This window comes from Paramormyrops kingsleyae, chromosome 17, assembly GCF_048594095.1.
Source record: "Paramormyrops kingsleyae isolate MSU_618 chromosome 17, PKINGS_0.4, whole genome shotgun sequence".
Classification (NCBI taxonomy): domain Eukaryota; kingdom Metazoa; phylum Chordata; class Actinopteri; order Osteoglossiformes; family Mormyridae; genus Paramormyrops; species Paramormyrops kingsleyae.
The window spans coordinates 11889213-11914444 of record NC_132813.1 but is presented as its reverse complement, the minus strand read 5'-3'; the positions used below and the strand labels follow the sequence as shown (position 1 = coordinate 11914444).

Sequence of the window (25232 nt, the reverse complement as noted above, 5' to 3'; positions counted from 1 at the left end):
TTTCTCTCCAGTGATCTGCACAGCAAAAACTATAATCCAGTATTGCCTCTAAAACCTTCGACACGTTTAGAAAATACTTCCATCAATAAACTTGCGTATGCCGGTGTACACAAGCTGTTTTCTTAAAACTACTTGGTCGTAGTGAAATTGAAATTACACACCAGAAAGGATGGATCTGCCCTTGGCAAAAGGACGTCGGACCGGGGAAGCATGGAGTAGACCTAAACGATTTCTTGCTTCAGTTGTCCGAGAGAGGCGTTTTATTTGAGCTATTGAACGAGATATTATATAATATACACAACTCTTTCGGGAATCACTCCTGTTTTTTTAATACATCACGGACACTACTCATGTGTTTTCTACAGTTTAATAAATTCGTTGTGGATTACCACTCAAGGACAACGTAAAAGAATAGCAGAAGACGTACGTATATCCCAACAGCAGAAGAATGTATATTCCAAAACAGATATCGCAATGCAACTAAAATCTTTGTGGTTCGGTGTTAACTGTTCTCAGTTAAAATGAAACAGATATAGAAGCTTCCTGGAACCTCTTTCGTGACGTCTATTTTGCCTCTTTGGATCTATGTCTGTAAGCGCTGCCATTTCTTTTTGTTGTCACTCGAATTAAAGGTTTTTTGCTGGCGTTCCTTACTACTGAACACTTGGTGTTCGTTCGCCCTGGGCACCGGCGGGCGAGTCCTTCATTATACAACGACAGGCGCAATTTTGGAGCTGCATACATCGATTATTGCAATACAAAGGAGCAGTGTGACACATTTGAAAGGTAATCAATTAACCATTGCATCCAATTACAAGTTATCTGTATATATTTTTGCTTTTATTTATTTATTTGTTTGTTTGTTTGTTGGATTATTCCCGCGACCCTGATCAGGATACGCGTTTGGAAGATGGATGGATTGATATATGTTTAATTATTACTGTTATGTATATTATTTTACATAGATGTGTCCATGATGCATGCGTACGTTTCCTGGTTGAAAACGTGCACATATATTACAGACAAACGTACAAACCGCGCATTATGTGGAAAAAGCTCAAGCGATATGTGTTTAAGAATATCATGCATATGCATTATAGAAAAATTACTGTCCATATAAAGCAGTGTTTATTAAGGCAAACATCACATTTACACTTCGGCTCTGGTGAATTTCACCGGAATGTGTTGTGCTGAAATATGTATTTGTTGCATTCTGTTTACAATAGCGATACTTTTCTCTGATACGTTTCAGAATCGCATGGTGGGCTACGAAAGTATTTATTCAGATTTTGTATATAGACAAATATTTTCCAAACCCAGACGATCCAGGACCTAGGAGAGCTCAAAAACACTATGGCGATTTTCGTTTACTAGCTTTAAAAAGGCAGCGTTAATGTCATGAAAAACAGAAGGCGTAAAATTTGCATTCTGATCATGGCATTCAATGCAAAGTCATGGAGGCTGAAATATTACGACAAATAAGTCAAGCGACTACTGAGTACTTGATGTTCTACATTGTTATTAAACTGGCACGTACTGTATATAGAAGCATGCCAACAGACACATGGATATATACCGCAAATTCTTTTAAACGAAGCAATCCTGGCTCCCAAAGGTATTTATAAGGGCAACTGATAATCTAATATGAATCACTAATGGTTGAATGCCTTTTCCTTATCATTGTACTGCACTGACATTGCTTTATCGATCAGATATAGATGTATTTACTAGTTATACTAGTGAACTATAACTGTAATTAGTTTCAGTTTAAGAAATGCCATAAAACTGCAGTCTGATGAGCATCAGAAAATTGGCACCACTATACTTTTAGATGAGAACATTTCTTTATTTTATCGTGTTTGCCATGAGATTATTGTTTTGAAAACTAAAGTCTGTGTATATATATATATATATATATATATATATATATATATATATATATATATATATATATATATATATATAGTTAAACAACTTTTCACATTAATGGACAGGATGTCCAGGCAATTAGTATGTAATGAATCATTAGCGTTATTGTGTATTGCATATGGTGGGGTAGTAATTTGACCTTGTGCCACATTAAAAACACATATTCACTTTTACTCAGGAAACTGTCAGACATCAGGTAAATAATTTTGCCTGTAGAGAACATCCTTTTTTTCCGGACACACCCAATGTAGGGTCATCACAAGTCACACATGCTTCATTTAATATTCCCAAGCACTGAGAATCCATTTTAGGAATTCCGCTACAGTAGAAGTGTGAGTATAACTGCACTCAGACCCTAGTTCATCACTATACCTCCCGTGCTGGGTTATATAACTGCATATGTCCTTGGTTGTCTAAGGTAGAGAGCTGAGAGCCAATCACTACATTTGCAAGGAAACCCAGCAACTGCAGAGCAGGAGAGGAGGGGGGCAGGCTTGTTAGTTCGCGCACAACTGCAATCTGCTTAAGGAAACTCTGCAGGGTTAGACTTCATTTGCTTGCTTATATTCTTGGCCCTTTGCTAATAAATAAATATTTTTAACGTGTTACTTTCTTTAATGCAGAAAAGACCATTGCTTGTGGGTCATGTAATTCCTCAGGGGTGAGCAGTTTTTTTTCTTTCTTGTTTTATAAGCGCTAACAATTCGGATGTATTCTTGTCATACACTTCTGTGGTTTAATACCTGCTATTGGTAACACCTTGTGTATTGGAATATTGGAATCTTCCTTGACTATCGATAGATAATTAAAAGTAATCTGCACTCAGAGTGAGGCTACATTGATGTGCATTAATACGGTTTAAGAAATGGTTCTCCGCTGACACACGATGCAGTAAAAATTAATGAATGACCATTTACAATTTCTCTATAAAAGATATACGGACAGCATTCCCATAAACACTTTTAAGTTTACTGATATTAATATAAAAGGTGATTTGTTTAGTACTGTAATACCAAATCCTGAGAGATTTTGGCCTTGGAGAACTGGAGAAAACCATACAATATTGACAATATTTATGAAAATTGCTAAATAATTAGTTAATAAAGAGGTAACATTCCCTATTCAGATTGTTGACTTTGGTAATCGTTGAGGGAACCTACGATTTTTTTCAGACACACTAGACCTTGGTTTTATGTTGCTCATGTTGAGGACTACTGCTATGGACTAAACAAAAGAAATAAAAGGTTTTAGTTTTAACTCATTCATTTACTTTATCGTGTTGTAGCAAAACCATAAAACTATAAATTGCAAATAAGTCAATTGCCACTGGTATTATACGCGTATCGTTATGTTTTATGCTGTAACTTATATTTAATAGATTTGACCAATTTTTATTAATGAGAAGATATAAACTTTACTCCTACATTCTTTATCAAGCAAATGGATACGTCTCCATCCAGTTTCCAACCAATTATCCTACAGGTTTTTGGGGAGTCGGAGCCTATCCCAGGCAGCATAGGGTACAAGTAGGCCCAGGATAGGATGCCATTCCATCACATGACACACAAACTATGAGCAATATATGGAGCCACAGCAGAAACTTGAACCCTGGTCCCAGAAGTGTAAGGCCACAATGCTAACCACTGCCATCCAAACCCCCCGCCCCCCCGAGGCTTGAGGCCACCCATTGCCAACATATATATGAAGTTTTTCCCTTATTTACATCAGTCTTAAATCACAAGAATATTCATCCATTGGTTTTGTGGTTATACACTTCCCATAACATATTAGCATATTGAAGGATTTATATCTAAAAAGTCTCCTAAATTTGTGAATTCAACCATTTTCCATTTAACATGGTTTTGTTTTTTTCAGACTGATGCTGAATCAAATACAGCAGGACTTTATTTTGTAAACCTTGTTTTCCCCTAGTAAACAGCTCAGTCACTGACAGCATCACATGTTCAGACTATGCTATTTAAAGCAGGTAGGAATGTGCCTAGGGATTTTGTGTGTGGACTTCACAAAAATATTTCATTGAATGGGCTATCAGTGCTTTGTTTTAATGTATTTTTTTCCATTTAAGAAACCATGTTGATATTTTTCTTTAGATTTAATTTACTTGCATTTATCTCATGAGTGTAATTTTCCGTTTTCAAATAACTGTGCAATTTCAGACAGATTTTTCACTTTCCTGAGCAATATGCATGTACCTTCATTTGCAGTTATTATAGTTGTAGATCAAAGGAAACATCCAAGCAGACATTAAGGACAGAAAGAATTTCATAGACTAAACTGGTTAAGTGGTAGACAAAGGGTCACCAACTTTACTTACTTTCTTTATCATCATTGTGTAGGTAGAAAATTCAGTGTTTACATATCCATCAGACAAACTTAATGAAATATCGTAAAGGAATGAATGACTCAAAGGCAGGCACTTTGGGCAATGGAAAAGGGGCTTTAGTGGAACCGTAAGGGATCAAAATGAGAGGGCTAGTCATTGGAAGGACACTGGCTGACAGGCAGCACAAAATTAATGAGTGGACTAGGAAACACAGGACTGGGAAGCATGTATATACAAGACTAACATGGGAGCTAACAAGAGGCAGCTGGGAGACAAACGAGTAACAGGTGCGGCTTGTTAGGGACACGCTAGGAAGGAGACAGTCAGGTGATATGGCAGGCAGGCAGAACATGACAAATATAAAAATGATATTTTGAGACAGATGGTATTCATACGTGACTTTTAAAAACTGTCTGAGATTTATTTAATTGTACAGTGATGAAAATGCATAAGTACATTTGCTGGAGACAGGACTTTGGAGAATGTTGGTGCAAATTATTGGATCTGAAGATTGATTGTGGGTGGATCCTATCCGTATACAATACTGGATATTGACATAGCATGGTTGAACTGTGAGTTTTGGACAAGATGGCATTTACTTAACCCAAGCACGAAGCACAGTAGGAATATTTACTGAATAATTGTTTTGAATTAAATAAGTTAAGTGAATAAAACCAAAAATAGTCACTTAACTATGTTACATTAGCATGCACATTATCTGCACTACGCACAATTCATTATTTTATTTATGTACATAATTTTGTATATTCCGGAACATACCGTCTTGATTTTCCTTGATTGCTTTGCTTGGGGGGTTATTATTATTATTATTATTATCATTAGATGCCATCTCTGCGATGTGGCGTAATATCCATGAGAGGCTGCAGAACCCCCTGACCCTAAATAGGACAAGCAGGTTCAGGAAATGGATGGATGGGTAGATGCCATCTGGTCAATGAGGACTCCTAGGTACCATAAAGACAATATACCGTTATTATGGTTCTTCAGGCTTCCTAAAGGCAGGTTCATTACTGTAAAGATTGAGTTCATCCATCTCGTCGCTGGTTGTCCTCCTACTCCTATATCTTTGACTTTTCCAAGTATTATGTTTTTTCCAAAGCATTGGCCACATTCATAATGCCGCCAAAATAAGATTTAGTCTGGTCATTTGTGCTTCAAATGAAAATACGGATTGTATGTGTAGACCTGACTGTCTACAGTATTCTTAATAGTCTTCTTGTAATAGTCGTCAACAAATTCCAAAGCATCAGTGATCCTCCTGTCCTCCTCATTGCCTAGGTAAGTTTGTGTGTTGGTCTTTACATCTCACCGACATTTCTGTCTTTTGACAGGTGCCCTGCCATGAAGATACTGTTCTTATACCTGGCATTGCTGGCTGCGCCCATGTCCACCATGCTGTGCCCCAAACGCTGCACATGCCAGAACCTACCACCCTCCTACACTGTTCTGTGTGCTAAGACGGGCCTTCTTTTTGTGCCTCCCTCCATTGACCGACGCACGGCTGAGCTGCGGCTAATGGATAATTTCATCACCACGCTCCATCACCGGGACTTTGCTAATATGTCCAGCCTCATACACCTAGCTCTGTCACGCAACACTATTAGCCAGATTAAACCCTATGCCTTCTCTGACTTACAAGATCTCCATGCCCTACACCTGGATGGCAACAGACTAACTGCCGTAGATGATACTCACTTCCAGGGTTTAGTCAGCTTGCACCACCTAATCCTAAGCAACAACCAGCTACAGCACATTACAGAGGGGGCCTTCCAGGACTTTCTGGAGACCTTGGAGGACCTTGACCTCTCTTATAACAACTTAGTGCACATACCCTGGGAGACAGTTGGCTTGCTAGTTAGTGTTAACACCCTCAGCTTTGATCACAACCTTATTGACTTTGTACCTGAAGGAATCTTTTCCAATCTACATAAGCTTGCCCGCCTAGACATGACATCCAACAAACTGAAGAAGATCCCACCAGACCCTCTCTTTCTGCGCATCCCTGTGTATGCGAAGATGAAGGGGTCACCACTTACAGCCCTGGTGCTCAGTTTTGGTGGGAACCCACTGCACTGCAACTGTGAGCTGGTGTGGCTCAGGCGACTGACACGTGAGGATGATCTAGAAACATGTGCTACACCCCGTGAACTGGCCGGAAAGTATTTTTGGACCATCAGAGAGGAGGAATTTGTCTGTGAACCACCCATGATCACACGACACACTTCTAAAATGTTTGTCATGGCAGGCCAGGAGGTAAGCTTACGTTGCAAGTCAGTGGGTGACCCAGAACCCACTATACACTGGGTAAACCCAGAAGGAAAGCTAATTGGCAACACCTCACGAACTATTTCCTATGACAATGGTTCCCTGGACATTTTAGCCACCACCGTGAAAGATTCCGGAATCTTCACCTGCATTGCTTCCAATGCAGCGGGTGAGGCCACCACCCCTGTAGAGTTAGTGGTCAATCCTTCACCCCACTTCGACCCCAAACTGCAACCTGAGCTGGGCCCATCAGATATCCCTACCTCTATCAAGTCCAACACCAGCAGCAGCCATCCCTGGCCAGACCAACAACTGGTCCGTGTTTCCGAGCTTAGCTCCTCCTCTGCTACCATCCACTGGCCACCCCAGAGTCACATCCCAGGCCTGCGAATGTACCAGATCCAGTACAACAGCTCCGCAGATGACATCCTCATTTACAGGTAGGATAGAGAGATATGCTATTATTTATCGGCTCGGTGGCTTGTCTGTAAATTGGCTTGGTCATTTTACCACAGCATATAAAGTAATCTCAAGACTAGAACAAGGAGAATAATTTTAGAAAGATGTTGTTTGATAGAAATGCAATAGACACTCAAGATTTTAGACAGACCAATTTTCCTTGACTAAGATGATCAATAAATTAACGTAATCAACAATTGCATTTTCCAGTGGTTTTACAGGTTAGTGTTTCTTTTTATATTTGGAAATGGGGTGCATGTCATAGGAGATGGAACTATAGATGAGTAATGGTTCAGTAATACTAGGCTGAAAAAGTATGAGCAGCTGATATTGACCTCATATTGATAATATCACAGAACAGTGTCATAACTCAAAAAAATTGTTTGAAAATAGGATTGACTAGAGAGGATTTTTTAACTCAAACCAGACAAAGACATTTCAGGTAGCTTCATCTTCATTCATGGTGGCATAGAAGCTACTCATTGTTCATTATGAAAATTCTCCTAAAGCTGAATATCCCAAACGTGTCATGTCTGCACATTTCCTAAATTTGATTTAAATCATATTTATTGGCTGCGACTCTAAAACATATGGGCTGAGAATTAAGGTAGAACCTTGCTCTCTGGTGGAATTTTCATTCCTTGTCACATTTTATTGTTTAAAAGCTAAAAACAGCAAGTGTTCAGAACAAAAAGTCTCAACGAGGTATACTGGGACAAGAGTATGTCACTGAAATGGGGGCAGGGGGGGATACAGCGTTTCTTCCCTGCCTTTTAGTTAGTGTCTTACTGTATAAATTGCATCTGCAAAAAGAAAAAAAAATGATCCTCTTGAGTTTTGCTACTGTTTTATTTATATGTACAATTATCTGCTATTAAAGAGCAAGCATGATAATGAAGTCAAATTTTACTTAGAATATAAAGATATATTAACAATATAAAGATGGGGAATACATACAGTACCAGTCAAAGGATTGGACACACCTAACCATTGAATGGTTTATTTGTACTTTTCCCTATGTTTTAGAGTAATTACAGACTATAAATAACATATATGGAATTATACACTGACCAAAAAAGTATTTTAAAAAATCTGTTGGGAGGGCAGCTCTGTGGAGTGGGACTCAGAAGGTTGCTGGTTCAAATCCCTAGGTGGGGTTGGCGGAGTGATCCCACCATTGGGTCCTTGATCAAGGCCCTTAATTGCTCCAGGGACTGGCTGACCCTACTGTCTCCTCTACGCCAGTTTCATGAGGTGGCCTCCTGGGATGCTTCTCCCGCTGTCCTGAAGGAGTTCCCATATACTGTATATGCTGAGCACTCGTTCGCCGACTTTTCTTTCACTCTCCGATTAAACTCCTCCAAAATTATTTCTGCCGTGTTTAGGTCAGGTGGTCATGTGATGTGACACTATCACTCTCCTTTGTAGGCAGCGTGGCGTGTGCAAGTTTTTGAATGGAACTGTATGGCTTTGGGACCAGCTACGCTACTGCCGTTGCTGCAACACTTTCTCGTTAATGCGAAGGCACAGTGACGAAGCACACTGTCTGGCTGACAAACGGGAACTCTTCAAATTTTGTGACAGATTGCCCCAAAATTGAAGCGCAATGCATAGTAATATGAAAGGGAAAGTTCAGACACTTCATCTTGTCAGCATGATAACTCAAAAATCATTTGTTGGATCTTTTCCAAACTTTGCAGACATATTGTATGGGTGAACATCTGTGTCGTATCATAAAATAAAATACAGTAAACTGGTGAAATTTGCAGATGACACCAAGGTGGGTGGTGTAGCAGATACTGAACTAGCGGCTCAGCAGCTACAGCGGGATCTTAATTTAATTAGTGACTGGGCTGACACCTGGCAGATGAAATTTAACATAGACAAATGTAAGGTACTCCATGTAGGGAGCAGAAATATAAAGTACAGGTATTTTATGGGACCTACTGAAATAAAGGTAGCTGATTATGAGAAAGACCTTGGTGTGTATGTTGATGCTTCCATGTCTCATTCTCGCCAGTGTGGGGAAGCAATAAAAAAGGCCAATAGGATGTTGGGGTACATCTCCAGGTGTGTGGAGTTTAAGTCAAGGGAGGTAATGCTAAGATTATACAATTCCTTGGTGAGACCTCACCTAGAATATTGTGTACAGGTTTGGTCACCATATCTTAAAAAGGACATAGCGGCCTTAGAAAAGGTGCAGCGTAGGGCCACAAGAATGATTCCTGGTCTTAGAGGAATGTCATACGAGGAAAGGTTATTTGAGCTAAATCTGTTCAGCCTCAAGCAAAGGAGACTGAGGGGGGACATGATCCAGGTCTATAAGATTCTAACAGGTTTGGATGCTGTTCAACCGAATAGTTACTTCAGCATTAGTTCAAATACAAGAACTCGTGGCCATAGGTGGAAATTAGCGGGAGAACATTTCAAACTGGATTTAAGGAAGCACTTCTTTACACAGCGTGTAGTCAGAGTATGGAATAGTCTTCCTGATAACGTAGTGCAAGCTGAATCCTTGGGTTCCTTTAAATCAGAGCTAGATAAGATTTTAACAACTCTGAGCTATTAGTTAAGTTCTCCCCAAGCGAGCTCGATGGGCCGAATGGCCTCCTCTCGTTTGTATAGTTCTTATGTTCTTATGTTCTTATGTTCTTATATTTTGAGACTAATTGTACCAAAATTGAAGCAGTGCTACTTAGTGTCACAAATGGAAGGGTTACAGCAGAAGACACTTGACCTTCTGATCAGGATAACTACGTTTGATCTTGTTACTCTATTTACTCTATTTGGTCTTTGATGGATGTTGTTACAACTTCATAAAAACATTATATGGATGAAAACCTGCACCTGATACACCAGACCCAAATCTCTAAGCTAGGCTGGGTGGCAGCAGAGCACAGAAAGGAAGCCATCGCCATCTTATCATATTCCAAAATAAAGTTTACATATTTATCTATATATATGTTTTTTTCACTGCCAGCCCCCTTCAGTAATTTTCATTATAATGCAGTATTTTTATTCAGCACATTTTATCACGGGCAAACCTCCCCTGACTCGATGAAATTTCTCAGGCATTTTGTTCCAAGTGACAGCTACTCATATTCCAAAGGTCTGAGAACTCCAGAGGAACTGTAGTGTGAACAGAAAGAGGTCTGAGGCCCCATCAGAGCTGAAGTGGACCAGAAAGAGAACTAAGTCCTCTTTAAAATTAACCCACAATATGACCATTTTTTATTCCATCTTAAAGGAACTGAGTTTGGTTCGTGTAAAAAAGATTATATGTGGAAAACACCTCTAGTCAGCTCATGAAACAGCAGGTGCAGACCTGGTGAACATGATTGCATTGGTTGGGCTTTTAATAAAGATTTTTTTTGAGAGGATGGGAGAGTGTGTAGGGTAGACTGCAAGATTTTTATTTGGAGGAATTTGTCATAGGTGAAACCCCAGTATGAAGGTATGAGAAATTAGATACCGCCCAAGTCTACTGAAGGGGGGGTAGATATTGAGGTTGGGGTGTTTGGGAGGTATAGAGATTAGATGGGGGAGGGGGGATGGAGCTGACCAGGGAGTACATTGTTGTCATTCCAAAAGCATCTTTTATAGTTTTACCCTGTGATAGATAACAAACTATTAATGGCTGCTCTGTTGTTCTGCGACAGCTATGTTACGCATAAGCCATGCAGTTTGCTTTATATGCAGGAGTATGCAACATATAGTGTTTCTTTTTATTTTTGGAAATAGGGTGCATGTAGATGGAACAATTGATGAGTAATGGTTCAGTAATGCTAGGCTGAGCAAGTATGAGCAGCTGATACTGATAATAGAACAGAAATATGTAACTATCGCTATGAAACTATGAAGCCAGTATCGGGCAGATCTTTTTCATCGTCTCTATAGTCTACAGTATATGGAGGCTACAGCCCTAAAACTGGAAATCCGGTGCCATCGGGTGGTTCATCAGGTAAACAGGTCTGGAGTGTATTAGCTAATGCGAAAATTATAAGACCTTTAAACTTGGGGACTGTGCAGGATCCTAACGTATTGCAAGGACTAGGTACAGGGTGTAACTTGAAGTCATCCTTGGGTTCTACTATTCGTTGACTTATAATCCCAAGTGCTTATAAGGCAATGTTTATGCTAATTGGCTGCCAAAGAATGGATAGTATTTGCTAAATGGTCTCTGGAGTCAAAAGGGTGCTTCCCAGCCTAAGAAAGACACAAAGGGCAATTATTCTTCATCTGTCTCATCTGAGACACATACATGTATGTATTACATTGCTGGCTGCAGTCTAATGAACTTAATCTGCCTGAAGACTGCTGAGAACATATAACTTTGATCAACATTCTATAGTAGACACTCCTCACTTCACGACCCTACGACTAGGTTGTTAACCAAATGGGTCAATAAGTGAGGAACTGCCCCTTGCTGGTATTTCACGCGTACTGTACTGGTAACGGGTTTGTGTCGACCATCTTTAGATATTGTTTTAATGTCACCTTTGTGCCATTTTATAACATTTTTAGTATATTTATAATTGTTTATGCAGTAGGTACTGTATACTGTACTAAACAGAATAGAGGAAATCAGGTCTAGTATTCATTACTTAGGTTTGCATATTGTAAATACAGGTAATTGTTTTTATTTATTTGAAATATGTAGTCTTGGAGATTGCAAACGCTAGTGTACTGAATACTGACTGGATGCGAGAACGAGGCTGACTCGGAGAAAGGGTGACGCTAAACGAGATGCTTGCCCGTGAGATGCCAGGCCAGCATTTCCACGACCAAGTTCTCATACAGCATACAATACCGACCGTGTGACAGCTGGTCGTAAGTCCGTGTGGTCATTAAACAGGTAGATCGTTAAGTGAGGAGGGTCTGTCATTGTAAACTCCCCTATTAAATTGGTTGCTCAGAAAAGGGTCACACCTTATAGAGGAACTAAGCCCATTAAGGGCTAGCTACATGGGAGACTGTATTATTTTATCTTTTTCACAGATAAGAAATGCCTTGATTTGATCTACATTTAGTTTCCTTATTTGAAGTAACATGGGCTTATCAGCCATCCTGGGGTAATCCTACTGACTCTGGTAAGCTGCGCCTCATCTTTTCTTAAAAATACTTTTCAATTACAACCAATTTAAAATGCAGTGAACTGATACGTGTGCTTAATGACATGAATATTTTATGTTTAAACCCATTTTGAAGCATACTAAACCACATAATACCATAAATAGGAAGGAATTTCTTTTTAAAAAAATCAATTATAACTTTTTCAGCAGACCCCTAACTTTTCTGACCAGGTCAACACCTCAGCCTCCCTGGTAGCATTTTTTTGTGGACTACTACACTGATACCACCAATACCTTAATGTGTTTAAAACATAAAAGCATATACAAAATCCCACCAAAGTAGATTTAAAAAGTGAAATGGAACCCAGTCCAAACAGGAAACACATGGCCTGCAGCAGACTATAGAACAGATCACGAACTACTTATACGTAAAGCCCCAAGTGAAGCTTAAAAGGAACAAGAAGGCCATCTGATGTTTAAGAAATTACCTGGAGAATATACCCATTACCTTCAAGGAAAACATCAGAAACGTTTGAGATTCCAGTTTGATGTAGAACCAGACAAACTGTAGACAGAATTCAGATAGAATTCAAAGAAGTCATTCAAGAGAAGTCAGATAAGAATGGTCAAAATGAAAGAGCCACAGAAATCAAAGTGGATGGCAGTAATGGTAATTTCTACGAAAGCCATGTCTATAAGAATCTATGAACACATTCATAGCACATTATAATGCATTAATAAAGCATTATAAACATGGCTATAAATATGTATAAAAAGGCATAACACGTTATACCCATGTTTGTTATGCATTGCGAATGCTTTGTGAAGCTCTCATCTGTAACGTACTGTAGATACTTTCATAATACAGTACAAAGCATCCTAAATTCTTATACTGACCATTATAATGCATTATGAAGGTGTCTATAGTGCATTATAGATGAGAGCTTTAAGTAAAGTGTTACCGCAGTGATTGTTGGTATGTTAATCAAAAACCCAGGAGAGCTGGGAAGAATACACAGAAGACCTCTACAGCAAAGATGTAAAAAAACAGAAATATTTAATGAGGTCAAATGCATGGAAGAATCGTCTGCCAAAAAGGGTAGGAATCCCACAAGAAAAATGATAATGCCTTTACTGTCATTGTATAGATGCCATCTCCTACAATGGAATTTAATCTTTGCATATTTTACTCTCTTATTTGACACATAAATACACAGGCAAGAGCAAAGCTTGGGGTCAGAATGTGGGGTCAGCCATTAATCTGGAACAGTTTCTGGGGTTAATAGCCCTGCTCAGCGATCCAACAGTGATATGGATATTCTTTCAGCATGTGATGAAAATAAAGGTAAAGACCATATGACCGTGGGAACGATAGTGTTGATGATGAATAAATCTCCTGTCTACTGAAACTTAATTAAACTGTTAATAATAAATGTTATAAAAGATAATAAAATAACTTCCTACTTTTCATCATGCTTGGGTCCAGCGCTCTCTCTGTATCTTGCTTCTAGCACGTGTACTTTATACCGCCATAGAAATGAAATTCCTGGAATTTTTATCAGTTATTTTGCAGCTATAAATTTTCACACTAACCACCCTGAATCCATAATATAAATTTATATGACCGTACATAGGCAGGTTGCTGTGTTCAGCCATTTGTGCAAACACATCTAACGCTCTGATAAAGACATATTCATATTTTTTCCATTATATTTCCATTGTTTATTTCTTTTATATTGTCTGTGTCTAAAACACCAGATAAAACTACACTACAACACATGCCCACAACCGACAAAATAAAGGATGACAGCTTACAGAAGGAACTACAGGATATGTATTACAGTACATCATTATTTAAGCTATTAGCAAGCATGTTGTTGTAGCGTAAGGAGACTTGGGGAAGAAAGGTGTGCAACAATGCGTTATGTAATAACTCGACAAAACGTAACTAATTTTCACTCCAGTATGTAATAGACATTTTGTAACAGACAGCTTGAACACAATATGTAATCAATTTCTCTGCATATTGTAATAAAGTATTACGTATTGTGGTAGATATTACAAAATTTGGGAGTGGCACTTTTTATGATGAAAATGCAACAATATGGTGTATTATGTAATAAAAAACCAAAATGATCGTCTTCATTCACACTTTGTTGACTTGTTACATAATGCATTGTTACAAGGTGTAGACCAATTCCATTTGATGGGCACGATTTACAAAGGGAACACTAACCGAAGGGGGGACCTGTGGTGGTCCATTTGGAGCGTTCATCTTCCAGCATTCTCCTTGTTTTAAGGAGGTGGCCATCCCTTCAGGGCAGTCATCCTCCTATCCACCTGTGAAAACCCCGTATGTGCAGCTAGCTTCCCTTTGTCGACTTTTGGTTTCTTTCTAGCGGGCCTTTAGCACAGCAAGGGAAGCCCGTCCCTCCCCTTGGCTGAGGTAATCATAGGTTGTTAGCCCTGTCTGACTGACACTTCATGAGGCCAGCAGGGAGGAAAACATGGTTATTGCTGGCCTGCGTGGTGCTGATCGCTTCATTCCAGTGCGGGGAGACTTCCCAACAGGGTCCACACCAAATGTACTTCATAGTGCACAGAAAGGGTTGTTGCAGTAAATTAAACTTTAAAAACAATAATGAAACACCCCATCGGTCCCAGTAGGGCACCAGAATAATGGTAAACCATGATAAAAAATATGAAATCAGAGTGCTCAAAAGAATGCTTTGATTTTTAAATACTGTTCTTGTTGATTGTAGCTAATCTCATGTATATACTGTAAATAAGAATGTTTGATTGTTTTTTTTTTTGCAGAATGAACATGTCAGTGCAGTCGTGCAGTTAAGTCTTTGGGAATAGTGAAGATTAAAGTTCGTAATCTCACACATTAGGCGATCGGCTTATATCAAAAAATAAAATGCTCTGTCCCTGAAACAATGTGTGAAATATGTCTCGTACTATTTTTTTGGACCACGCAATCTACCCCCTAGCAAAGATTACCGTCCTAGACCCAGGGAGGTGGGGGGGTAGCCTCCCTAATTTCTTAAGATCGAAAATGGCAGTCCTAGTGCAAACCGTTCGGTCGATGAAAGCGTGCATCGACAGTTAGCCAAACACTGTGAGGAAAGGCTGAATGATGCAGCTTAATTCTTGGGTCAACAGTAACTGGTGTTTATGGGACACAGTGAGAATGAAAACTCTGACAGTAAATGGAACTATAGATATGCTTTCCCACGATGACGATGTTCTGTCTTTTGTTGGTGTGTTTCTGCTGCAATGCAATGTATAGCAAAACGGTAATGTAAACCTGCATAGCCTACTCATTAAAATGAAAGGCAAATTCAAAAAGAAATTACTTAGCATGTAAATATGTAAATGCTAAGTTAATAACCACAAAGTGTACTATTTATCCATTATATAAAAAAGTAAAGGATAAATTTGGAGGTTAAGGCCGAGGCCAGCCCCATAGATGGCAGCAAAAACTTCATGTGAGTAATTTGTAGCTCTATTGAAATCTGCTGGATTCACTAATAGGTCATCAAGATGTTTGTCTAATAGAGAACAACACCCTGTCCCTCAGGCCCTCATGTGTTCCGGGGGCATGGCGGAGACCAAACTGCAAGACCCAAAACTGCCAAATCCCTCTGCCACCTTGGACTTAGCTTCAGGCACCAGCTCCATCTGCCAGTACCTACTGCAGAGTTCAAGGGACCTAAACCGGTTTGATCCAGCAATATAATCAATGGCGTCATCAATACACAACAGTGGATAGGTGTCTTTCTGTGTGACTGCATTAAGGGGTTGAGAATCCACATAGAGCTACCGCAAGTCCTTTGCAGACTAGAACTGGACATTTCTGGTGTCAGTTGAGTTTTGCACAAACCTGAAGGGTCAGCTAAGGTGGTGATCAGCTGGGCAGTCTGCATGGTAAGAGCCTTTCCTGGAAGAAGCTTGGCAAATCACAGGGCAGTCTGCATCATAGTACTCACAGACCACCAAACACTATTGTATGCTATTGCACTTGAGCTATCTCTTCAGTTTAATTTGTTTCAACTTCTTTTTTTCAAGCTACTTTTTAATATTTTACACTATTCTTTTGCAGTGACGAGTAACATCACATCTACACCGTGCACATTTCCCCGGGATTGTTGTGGGGGAGGCGCAAGTATTATTTGACTAATAACTGAAAGAGGAGTTCATGGTTAAGGATAAGACCCGGGTTCTGAAATCATTTCGCTGTCTTTCTGTATCAGAAGCACCTCATCTCCTAAATGGACAGACGTGGATCCTGCAGCATTGGCGTTTCAGCATGGATGCGACACCTTCCTTGCGGCAGCCTGCCTAATATTGATGGCATAGACAGTATAAGCAAATAGCTTACCCTTTATTTGCACCCTGGCCTTTAAGCTGCGCTGGGGTAGACAATCCCTCCCCCACGCTTGGATGTAATTAGCAGCCACCAGTCATGCCCTGTTAGCATTCCTCATGGGTGGCTTTGAGGCCGGCAGCGATCAAACCATGGTTACTGACTGTCTGCTTGATGCTGATTGGCAGTAGTCTGTGCACGGCGGATTCCTTGTGGGTTATTACGCAGACTAAACGTACGTACATTCTAGAATCACAACCTGAAATAGAATGAGGTTTATACATGATTACAAGGAATTTAACTTGACATAGTCCTTATCAATAGCCACATTTCCAACAACATTAAATAATGAATAATTAATAAAATAAACAAATATGCATGCAAATATGGTGAAAAGCTGGATAGCAGCACCAGGATTTTTGTCATGGCAGGTGTGTGCTGTCAGTTGTTCAGGATCCTACTGCTAAGGGAAACACATTTATCTTCATGTCTTGATCCTGGGTTTTATTGACCAGAAGGCTGAAAGATGCAGTGTGCAGGATTTTAGGAGTCGGCAGTCATCCTACTTGCTCATTTTTTGAACATATAGTATAGTAAATATATTCGAATCCTTTTTGACTAACAGACATGTGCACTATCCAATCAAAATTAGATTAGATATGTTGATAATTCTAATTAGTTTAGGTTTCACCATTAAAAATGCAATATAGACAAAAGTATTGGGACACACATCTTAATCGTTGAATTTAGGTGTTTCATTCAGACTCATTGCCAAAGGTGTATAAAATCAAGCACCTAGTCAGGCAGTCAGGTTTACAAACATTTGTGAAAGAATGGGTCATTCTGAAGAGCTCAGTGAATTTAAGCATGGTGCTGTCATAGGATGCCACCTTTGCAGTAAATCAGTTTATGAAATTTCTTCCCTGCTCGATATTCCACAGTCAGCTGTTAGTGGTATTTTTGCAAAGTGGAAGCATTTAGGAGAAACTCAGCCATTAAATGGCAGACCACGTAAAGTGGGGTCGCCGAGTGCTGAGGCACATAGTGTGTGAAAGTCACCAACGCTCTGTTGACTCAGTACCTGCAGAGGTCCAAACTTCCTCTGGCATTAACCCCAGCACAAAATCTGTGTGCCAGCAGATTCATGGAATGGACTTCCATGGTTGAGCAGCTGCATGCGGGCCTCACTTCACCAAGTGTTATGCCAAGCTTCAGATCGGGTGGAGTAAAGCACACCGCCACTGGACTCTGGAGCAGTGGAAAATATGTTCTGTGGAGTAACAAATTGTGCTTCTCTGTTTGGCAGTCTGTTGGACGAGCATGGGTTTGGCAGATGCCAGGAGATTGTTACGTGCCTCTACAGTATTAGTAAAATTTGATGGAGGAGGCATAGTGGTATGGGGTTGTTTTTCAGGGGTTGGGTTAGGCCCCTTAGTTCCAGTGAAGGTAACTCTTAATGCTTCAGCTTACCTGGACATTTTGGACAATTCTATGCTCAACTTTGAGGTAACAGTTTGGAGAAGGCCCCTTTCTGTTCCAGCATGACTGTGCCTCAGTGCACAAAGCAAGGTCTATAAACACATGGTTGGGTTAGTTATTGTGGAACTTGACTGGCCCACACTGAGTCCTGACCTCAATCCCATCAAACACCTTTGGGATGAACTAGAACGGAGATTGTGAGCCAGGCCTTCACGTCCAACATCAGTGCCTGATCTCACAAATGGATGAATGGGCAAAAATTCTAACAAACACACCCCAAAATCCTGTGGAAAGCCTTCCCAGAAGAGTGGCAGCTGTTATACCTGCAAAGGAGGGACCAGCTCTTTAACTAAACCCACACATTATATAGTTGTGGTGAGTCTGAAGCCTAGGAAAACATTCATTATTAAATTTCAAGTCACTTTTAGTATGATGATAAAAATGTGAGTTAATCCATTCAGAATCATGGACACAATGCACATGCATAATGCATTTTGGCAAATATTCACCAGAGTAGCATCCCTAAATTTCTTCATTCTTCCAAACAAAAATATTCATGTTTGTTCAAATTCCACATGTCAAGTTTTCAGTTGGATTGAGATCAGGGTTTTGCCTAGGCTATTGTAAGCAGGTGGGAAAATTACAATACAGTAAATAATAGGAATAATTACACTCACCTAAAGGATTATTAGGAACACCTGTTCAATTTCTCATTAATGCAATTATCTAATCAACCAATCACATGGCAGTTGCTTCAATGCATTTAGGGGTGTGGTCCTGGTCAAGACAATCTCCTGAACTCCAAACTGAATGTCAGAATGGGAAAGAAAGGTGATTTAAGCAATTTTGAGCGTGGCATGGTTGTTGGTGCCAGACAGGCCGGTCTGAGTATTTCACAATCTGCTCAGTTACTAGGATTTTCACGCACAACCATTTCTAGGGTTTACAAAGAATGGTGTGCAAAGGGAAAAACATCCAGTATGCGGCAGTCCTGTGGGCGAAAATGCCTTGTTGATGCTAGAGGTCAGAGGAGAATGGGCCGACTGATTCAAGCTGATAGAAGAGCAACTTTGACTGAAATAACCACTCGTTACAACCGAGGTATGCAGCAAAGCATTTGTGAAGCCACAACACGCACAACCTTGAGGCGGATGGGCTACAACAGCAGAAGACCCCACCGGGTACCACTCATCTCCACTACAAATAGGAAAAAGAGGCTACAATTTGCACAAGCTCACCAAAATTGGACAGTTGAAGACTGGAAAAATGTTGCCTGGTCTGATGAGTCTCGATTTCTGTTGAGACATTCAAATGGTAGAGTCAGAATTTGGCGTAAACAGAATGAGAACATGGATCCATCATGCCTTGTTACCACTGTGCAGGCTGGTGGTGGTGGTGTAATGGTGTGGGGGATGTTTTCTTGGCACACTTTAGGCCCCTTAGTGCCAATTGGGCATCGTTTAAATGCCATGGCCTACCTGAGCATTGTTTCTGACCATGTCCATCCCCTTATGACCACCTTGTACCCATCCTCTGATGGCTACTTCCAGCAGGATAATGCACCATGTCACAAAGCTCGAATAATTTCAAATTGGTTTCTTGAACATGACAATGAGTTCACTGTACTACAATGGCCCCCACAGTCACCAGATCTCAACCCAATAGAGCATCTTTGGGATGTGGTGGAACGGGAGCTTCGTGCCCTGGATGTGCATCCCACAAATCTCCATCAACTGCAAGATGCTATCCTATCAATATGGGCCAACATTTCTAAAGAATGCTTTCAGCACCTTGTTGAATCAATGCCACGTAGAATTAAGGCAGTTCTGAAGGCGAAAGGGAGTCAAACACCGTATTAGTATGGTGTTCCTAATAATCCTTTAGGTGAGTGTATACCGTAATAATAAACATAACTACATAAGTACTGTACTGTACGCCGAGCCAACGAATCACTGAAGCTGCGCGATGTTTTCAGGAGCGTCACTAAGTAGTGAGTGCATTATGAAGCACTGTATCTAACCAGAATTTTTTATTTATAATAGGCTTTATGGCAGTCCGCTCATAAGTATGAGTTGTCTGTAAGTTAAGAGGTTCTTAACCTGCCTGCACTGAATGGGTGCTAAAAAGGAAAATGACATTGATTCTGTGGCTGCAGTGTTCTGAGCGCTTAGGAAGTCTGTGGTAGGGAAATGGGTATTTGGTTATCAGAAAAAGCTCATAGTTTACTAATCTGTGTCTCTTGTTCAGCTATGTTGGTGAGATGTGGGTGACTGCAGAAACGAGACACATAACTGTGCCAGATGGGGCAACTTTATACGGATGACATCAGCTTGGCTCCCAGGATACACTAGAGGGGCTATAATCCCCAGCTTGCTTGGGAATGTGGCCCCCACCCCCCAAGAATGAGCTGGAATGTGTGCCCAAAGAAAGAGATGTCTGTATCGACCTGCTGTACATGATTGCATGTAACCCATGTAAGATGAACAAAAAAATCATCCCTACTTAATTCCATTTAAATACTAGAAAGGTTTCAGTATTTGAATTTAAAATCTTTATACGCTTCCCTTCTCAGCACGATATCCTCAAGGCAGTTTATGTGTTTACCTTGAATATACATCCTGTTTTTATTGCTATGAGTCATGGGCTGCAGTGCTGAAGAACAATCACCGGCTTAGAGACAGCACAACGTACATGCCAGCCAACAAAAATCCATCTGAATTAAACAATTATTGTTGGAAAATGGATGCTTATTCATTCTACCGCTATACAATTACCTGCTGAAAATAAGTTTTTATTGATTATGCCTTTCACAAAATAATGTCTTGTGCATTTCTTTCTGATGATGACAGTAAACATCAAAATGTGGATGATTTTAGTAAGACATTTAACTTTTAAACAGTGAATTGTTTTATGGTGAAAAAAAAACACACATGGCTACATTTGCAGATGTACTTCATGTTCTTAACATGACTTGACAAAGTCAAATTATCTCTGTATCAATGAAGCTAATTTTGTAAGTGTATAGGAACAGCACATTTTTACATTACGCTAAAACATGTAGACCTAATCAAAAAAACGTAAACATGTAATTGCCAATGTATAGGGAAAAAAATCCCTAAATGAGATGATCAACATAAGAAATTTACAAACGAGAGGGGGCCAATAGTACTGCTTCAGAATAGAATATAGAAAAAATTACAAACAACGATGTAAATAAAATTCTATTGTGGATGACATCTACTAGATATGAATTATTGCAGTCTGGTGATCTAGCCATTAGATGGTAGGGATTGAGAGTGGGCCAGTGCAAACAACTGGTAATATACTGGATCTTACCAACACATGGATCTATTCTCTATACTCTAATTCTTGCTGGCTGTTGCCATGTTCAGAGTTTGGAGAGGGGGGGGGGCAGGTCAGGTTTTCTCAAACTTCCTGAGGCCTCACATGACAGCAAATAAAGCACCAGCATGCATTTGACCTGAGTCAAAATTACAATGAATAGGCAAGACCAGCATTTCACATGTTCTATGGTGGCACTTTGCACCTTTGCATAATTGGTTTGTTAGTACCCTGTAGGTAGACAAAGTGATAGGTTATGTTTGCATCACATATGTGTCTCAACACATAAGGTAAGCAAGATGCAGTGTTCTTGCCCCCCCCCCCCCCCCCCCCCATCAAACAATTGCAGTGCAACTGGGAAGCAGAAGAAAAAGGAGGAATCCTTGTTGAGGGGTTTGGTCTTTCTGTTAGGTTGTATGGAACAGATTTAGTACAGAATCTCCCTAGAGAAGTTACCTAGCCCTAAAACACAGAAAACCTGTGCCAAGGTATTGGATGGTGCCCAGTGAACCAAGGATTCAAGGGAAATGATTTGGAAGCTGTGTAACAGCAGAAGCAAAGCAGCAACACCAAAACAATTAGAAAAGATTTACGAATAGCATTATAATTTAATACGATACAAAATAACAGCATCATAAAAAAAAACGTTTTTGGCTGTGTGTACAGTATGTGTATGTGCCCGGCAATTGCCTGGCGTTCTGTCCAGGGTGCATTCCTACATCGTGCCGTGTGCCAGCTGAATATGCTTCAGGCCTCCCACTCTGACCACCATGAGCAGTTGGAAGACGGATGGATCGCTCATTTATAACAGTGGTATATATACACACAGGAAACAATCTCTGTGGTAGTTGTAGGAGAAAATAAATATCTGGGATTCGAAGACAAATTACCCAACTGACAACTACAGTACAGGTGAAAAGTCTGAACAGACCTGCTTTTAAGTGCTTTTGTCTCCATTTTATCTGTTATTCGCCTTAAAGTAAAAGACTTCAAAACAGCCCCTTTTTGCTTCGATGATATTCAATGGCATTGCAGACTCTTGGCATTCTTTCAACCAGCTTCCAGATGTAGCCTCCTGGAATGCTTCTCCAACAGTCCTGAAGGAGTTTACACAGGTTACGGGCACAAGTTGGCTTCCTTGCTCTTACTCTTTGATCCAACTCATCCCAAACCAGCTCTATAGGGTTTAGGTCGGGGGGGATTGTGGGGGCCAGGTCATCTGTCACAGCACTCCAATACTTACTACATAACCTCGAGCTGTGCTTAGGGTCGGTTTCTTGTTGAAAAACAATTTTCGATAGGTGTGTTCAGACTTTCCATTGTTACTGTATCTGATGTGCTAATTACATGTATTGCGTGATTATCTAATTATATCGACTCATTTGCATGTTGATGAAACACTGCACAATCATGGATGAATGATTAAAAGTTTGTTTGCTCGTATCAAAATCCAATCTGTGTATTAAAATGACTTAGTAGTTCCAACTTTCTCCTGCTGACCTCTTTTATTTAATGAATTTCAAATAAGATTGACCAATAGAGTCGCAGGATCTACAAATTCAGTATAGTTGCAGGAATTTCAGATATTATACTTAACTTTTGTGAACGAATGATGTTATGATGATATTTCACCCAGTTTTCTCCCGGTTTATTTTGCATTTTAAAATAGCTAGTCATACTTTTCTGTGTGTGAGTGCGTGCCCTGTGATGCAGTGTCATACCATCTAAGGTGGCTCCTGCCTGCTGTCTTATGCTCCACAGGGCAGGTTCTAGGCTCAACATGACCCAGCACTACAACAGTGCTTATGAATCATGGATGGATTTGTAAAATTTAATTTAAGAAGACTGTTAGAGACTGTGGGCTTTCTGTAGGGAAGTTAAGGTCAATGTTATTTTATTAATTAAGTAGACTATAGATACTTTCATAATGCCTCATAATGGTCGGTATAAGAATTAAGGATGCTTTGTACATAATTGAGGAGGTATCCATAGTGCATTATAGAGGAGAGCTTCATAAGGCAGTAATAGTGAATAATAAACATGCCAATAATGCTTTATGAATGCATTATGATGTGTTATGAATGTACTCATATAGACATGGCATTCATAGATAGTGTTACTGACATTTCTTTTTTGGACATGATGCTGTAATAATGATGTCATAATCTGAAACTCAGTTTTTCCTTTTCTTCCTCAGGATGATTCCCGCTTCACATAAGCTCTTCCTGCTGAGCGACCTGGCGTCCGCGCGGGACTATAATCTGTGCGTGCTGGCTGTGTACGACGACGGAATCACCGCCCTGACAGCCACCCGTCTCGTTGGCTGTGCGGCCTTCACCACAGAACAGGAGTATCGCCAGTGCCGTTCCATCCACGACCAGTTCCTGGGGGGCACCATGATTATAATCATCGGTGGCATCATCGTGGCCTCCGTGTTGGTCTTCATCTTCATCCTCCTCATGAAGTACAAGCTCCACAGCAATCACCACAAACAGAAGGCGGCCAAAGTAAGCAATGTGTGCTTACAGACCAATGGGAGCCGCGCTGGGGGGTTCCCACCCTCGTCATCTTCTGCAAGTTCAGCTACCAAGACCCCTGCAAGAACGACCAGCTCCAGCAGTGAGAGGGTGCCACACGACCCCCTGCAGACAAAAGAGGACTATGACTGCCCTGTTAAAGGGACTACAGTGGTGGATATGAACCTAGATTACAAGACAGCCGCTGCAGATGACACTGTCTCACAATAGCACAGGGACTGACCACTTCCTATCTCCTGGTGCTCAGGTTCACTTGCCTTACAGAGGATTTTATCTTGTTCAAGGTGAGCTTGGTACAAACGTGCACCTATAACATCTGTGGTCATGCGGATTAACAGGACTGTTTTCACTGACTAATCGGTGTGAATTCACACAATTATCAGTAAGGTAGCTGTGCTAAATAAGTGCCTTATTTGAATATCAAAGACCCTACAATATTTAGGATGGTGGAAGCAGTGCTGCCGGTCAGATTATGAGGTGGTAAGGTGGTGGTGTTCTGACTTTTGCTTGTTTTTGAGTTACCAAATTGAACCAGGATTCTTTTTCACATTGTTTGTGAATTGAACAGTCTATTCGAGTCTGTCAGGTTTTATCAAAATTGTGATTCTCATAACCCATGGCCATGGATGTGTCTTGAATGATGTAAGGCAAATCAGAGCTGTTCCAGTTTCTTTATGGCATATTCTTCATAAAATGCTGACCACTGTTTTTTTTTTCATAAAACTATAAAATAATTGTCAGAGCCTTTACTCTTAAGATACTTGTTTATTAATATGAGAGATATTGTGAAATGTTAAACAGGTTGGACACATAATAGATTAAAACCAATATAAATATATTTCTCTTGCCATTATCTTATTCGTTGATCAGTGTCTGTGTAATGATTTTACTGCACTGAAATGAGTCACATGCAGAGTGGGCTAAAGTAAATAATCTCTTGCCGTACTCGACTCACGCCCAAAATACACACGTTAAAGTCTGAGTTTCTATTGTTTATTTGATGTAGATGCTGTTAAGTCCTGTCAGGTCTAAAACTTTGGAAAATTTGTAATAAGATGATGAAAGAGGCAAACGGACAGGCTTGCTATTAGAGATGGTCAAAGAATGGATTGTCTGGTACATACTTTACAAGAGACAAGCAGAGTAATTTCAGTACTTTGAAAGTGAGCTATAACCTCTCTCAACTGCCAGAACTGGGTAAAAGCCAGGAAGACATCACTGCAGTTCTTTGTAATTGGAGAGAATTTGTATGTACTTTCAAAGATATGGTTTGCATTTATGTAAATAAAATATAGTCAAATTTCAATGTAGTTAAGAGCACAGTTTAATTGCATGAGACCCTCTTTTATTTTTAATTTTTGTAAGAATATAAGAATTGTAAGACTGATTTACAATTACAGATGTCTAATTTTTAA

General features: G+C 40.0%; 1 protein-coding gene across 2 annotated transcripts; it reads left to right on the top strand.

Moving 5' to 3' along the window:
• LOC111844034 (leucine-rich repeat and fibronectin type III domain-containing protein 1-like protein) lies at positions 1–25232 on the top strand. 2 transcript variants are annotated; one of them, XM_023812114.1, is made up of 4 exons: positions 1–423; positions 633–786; positions 5626–6999; positions 23478–25232. In XM_023812114.1, the coding sequence occupies exons 3-4, from the start codon at positions 5636–5638 to the stop codon at positions 24025–24027; spliced, it is 1914 nt and encodes a 637-aa protein (XP_023667882.1). In that variant the 5' UTR covers positions 1–423; positions 633–786; positions 5626–5635; the 3' UTR covers positions 24028–25232. The 2 variants fall into 2 exon arrangements, with proteins under 2 accessions (XP_023667882.1, XP_023667881.1); XM_023812113.1 differs by having other exon boundaries at positions 1–786.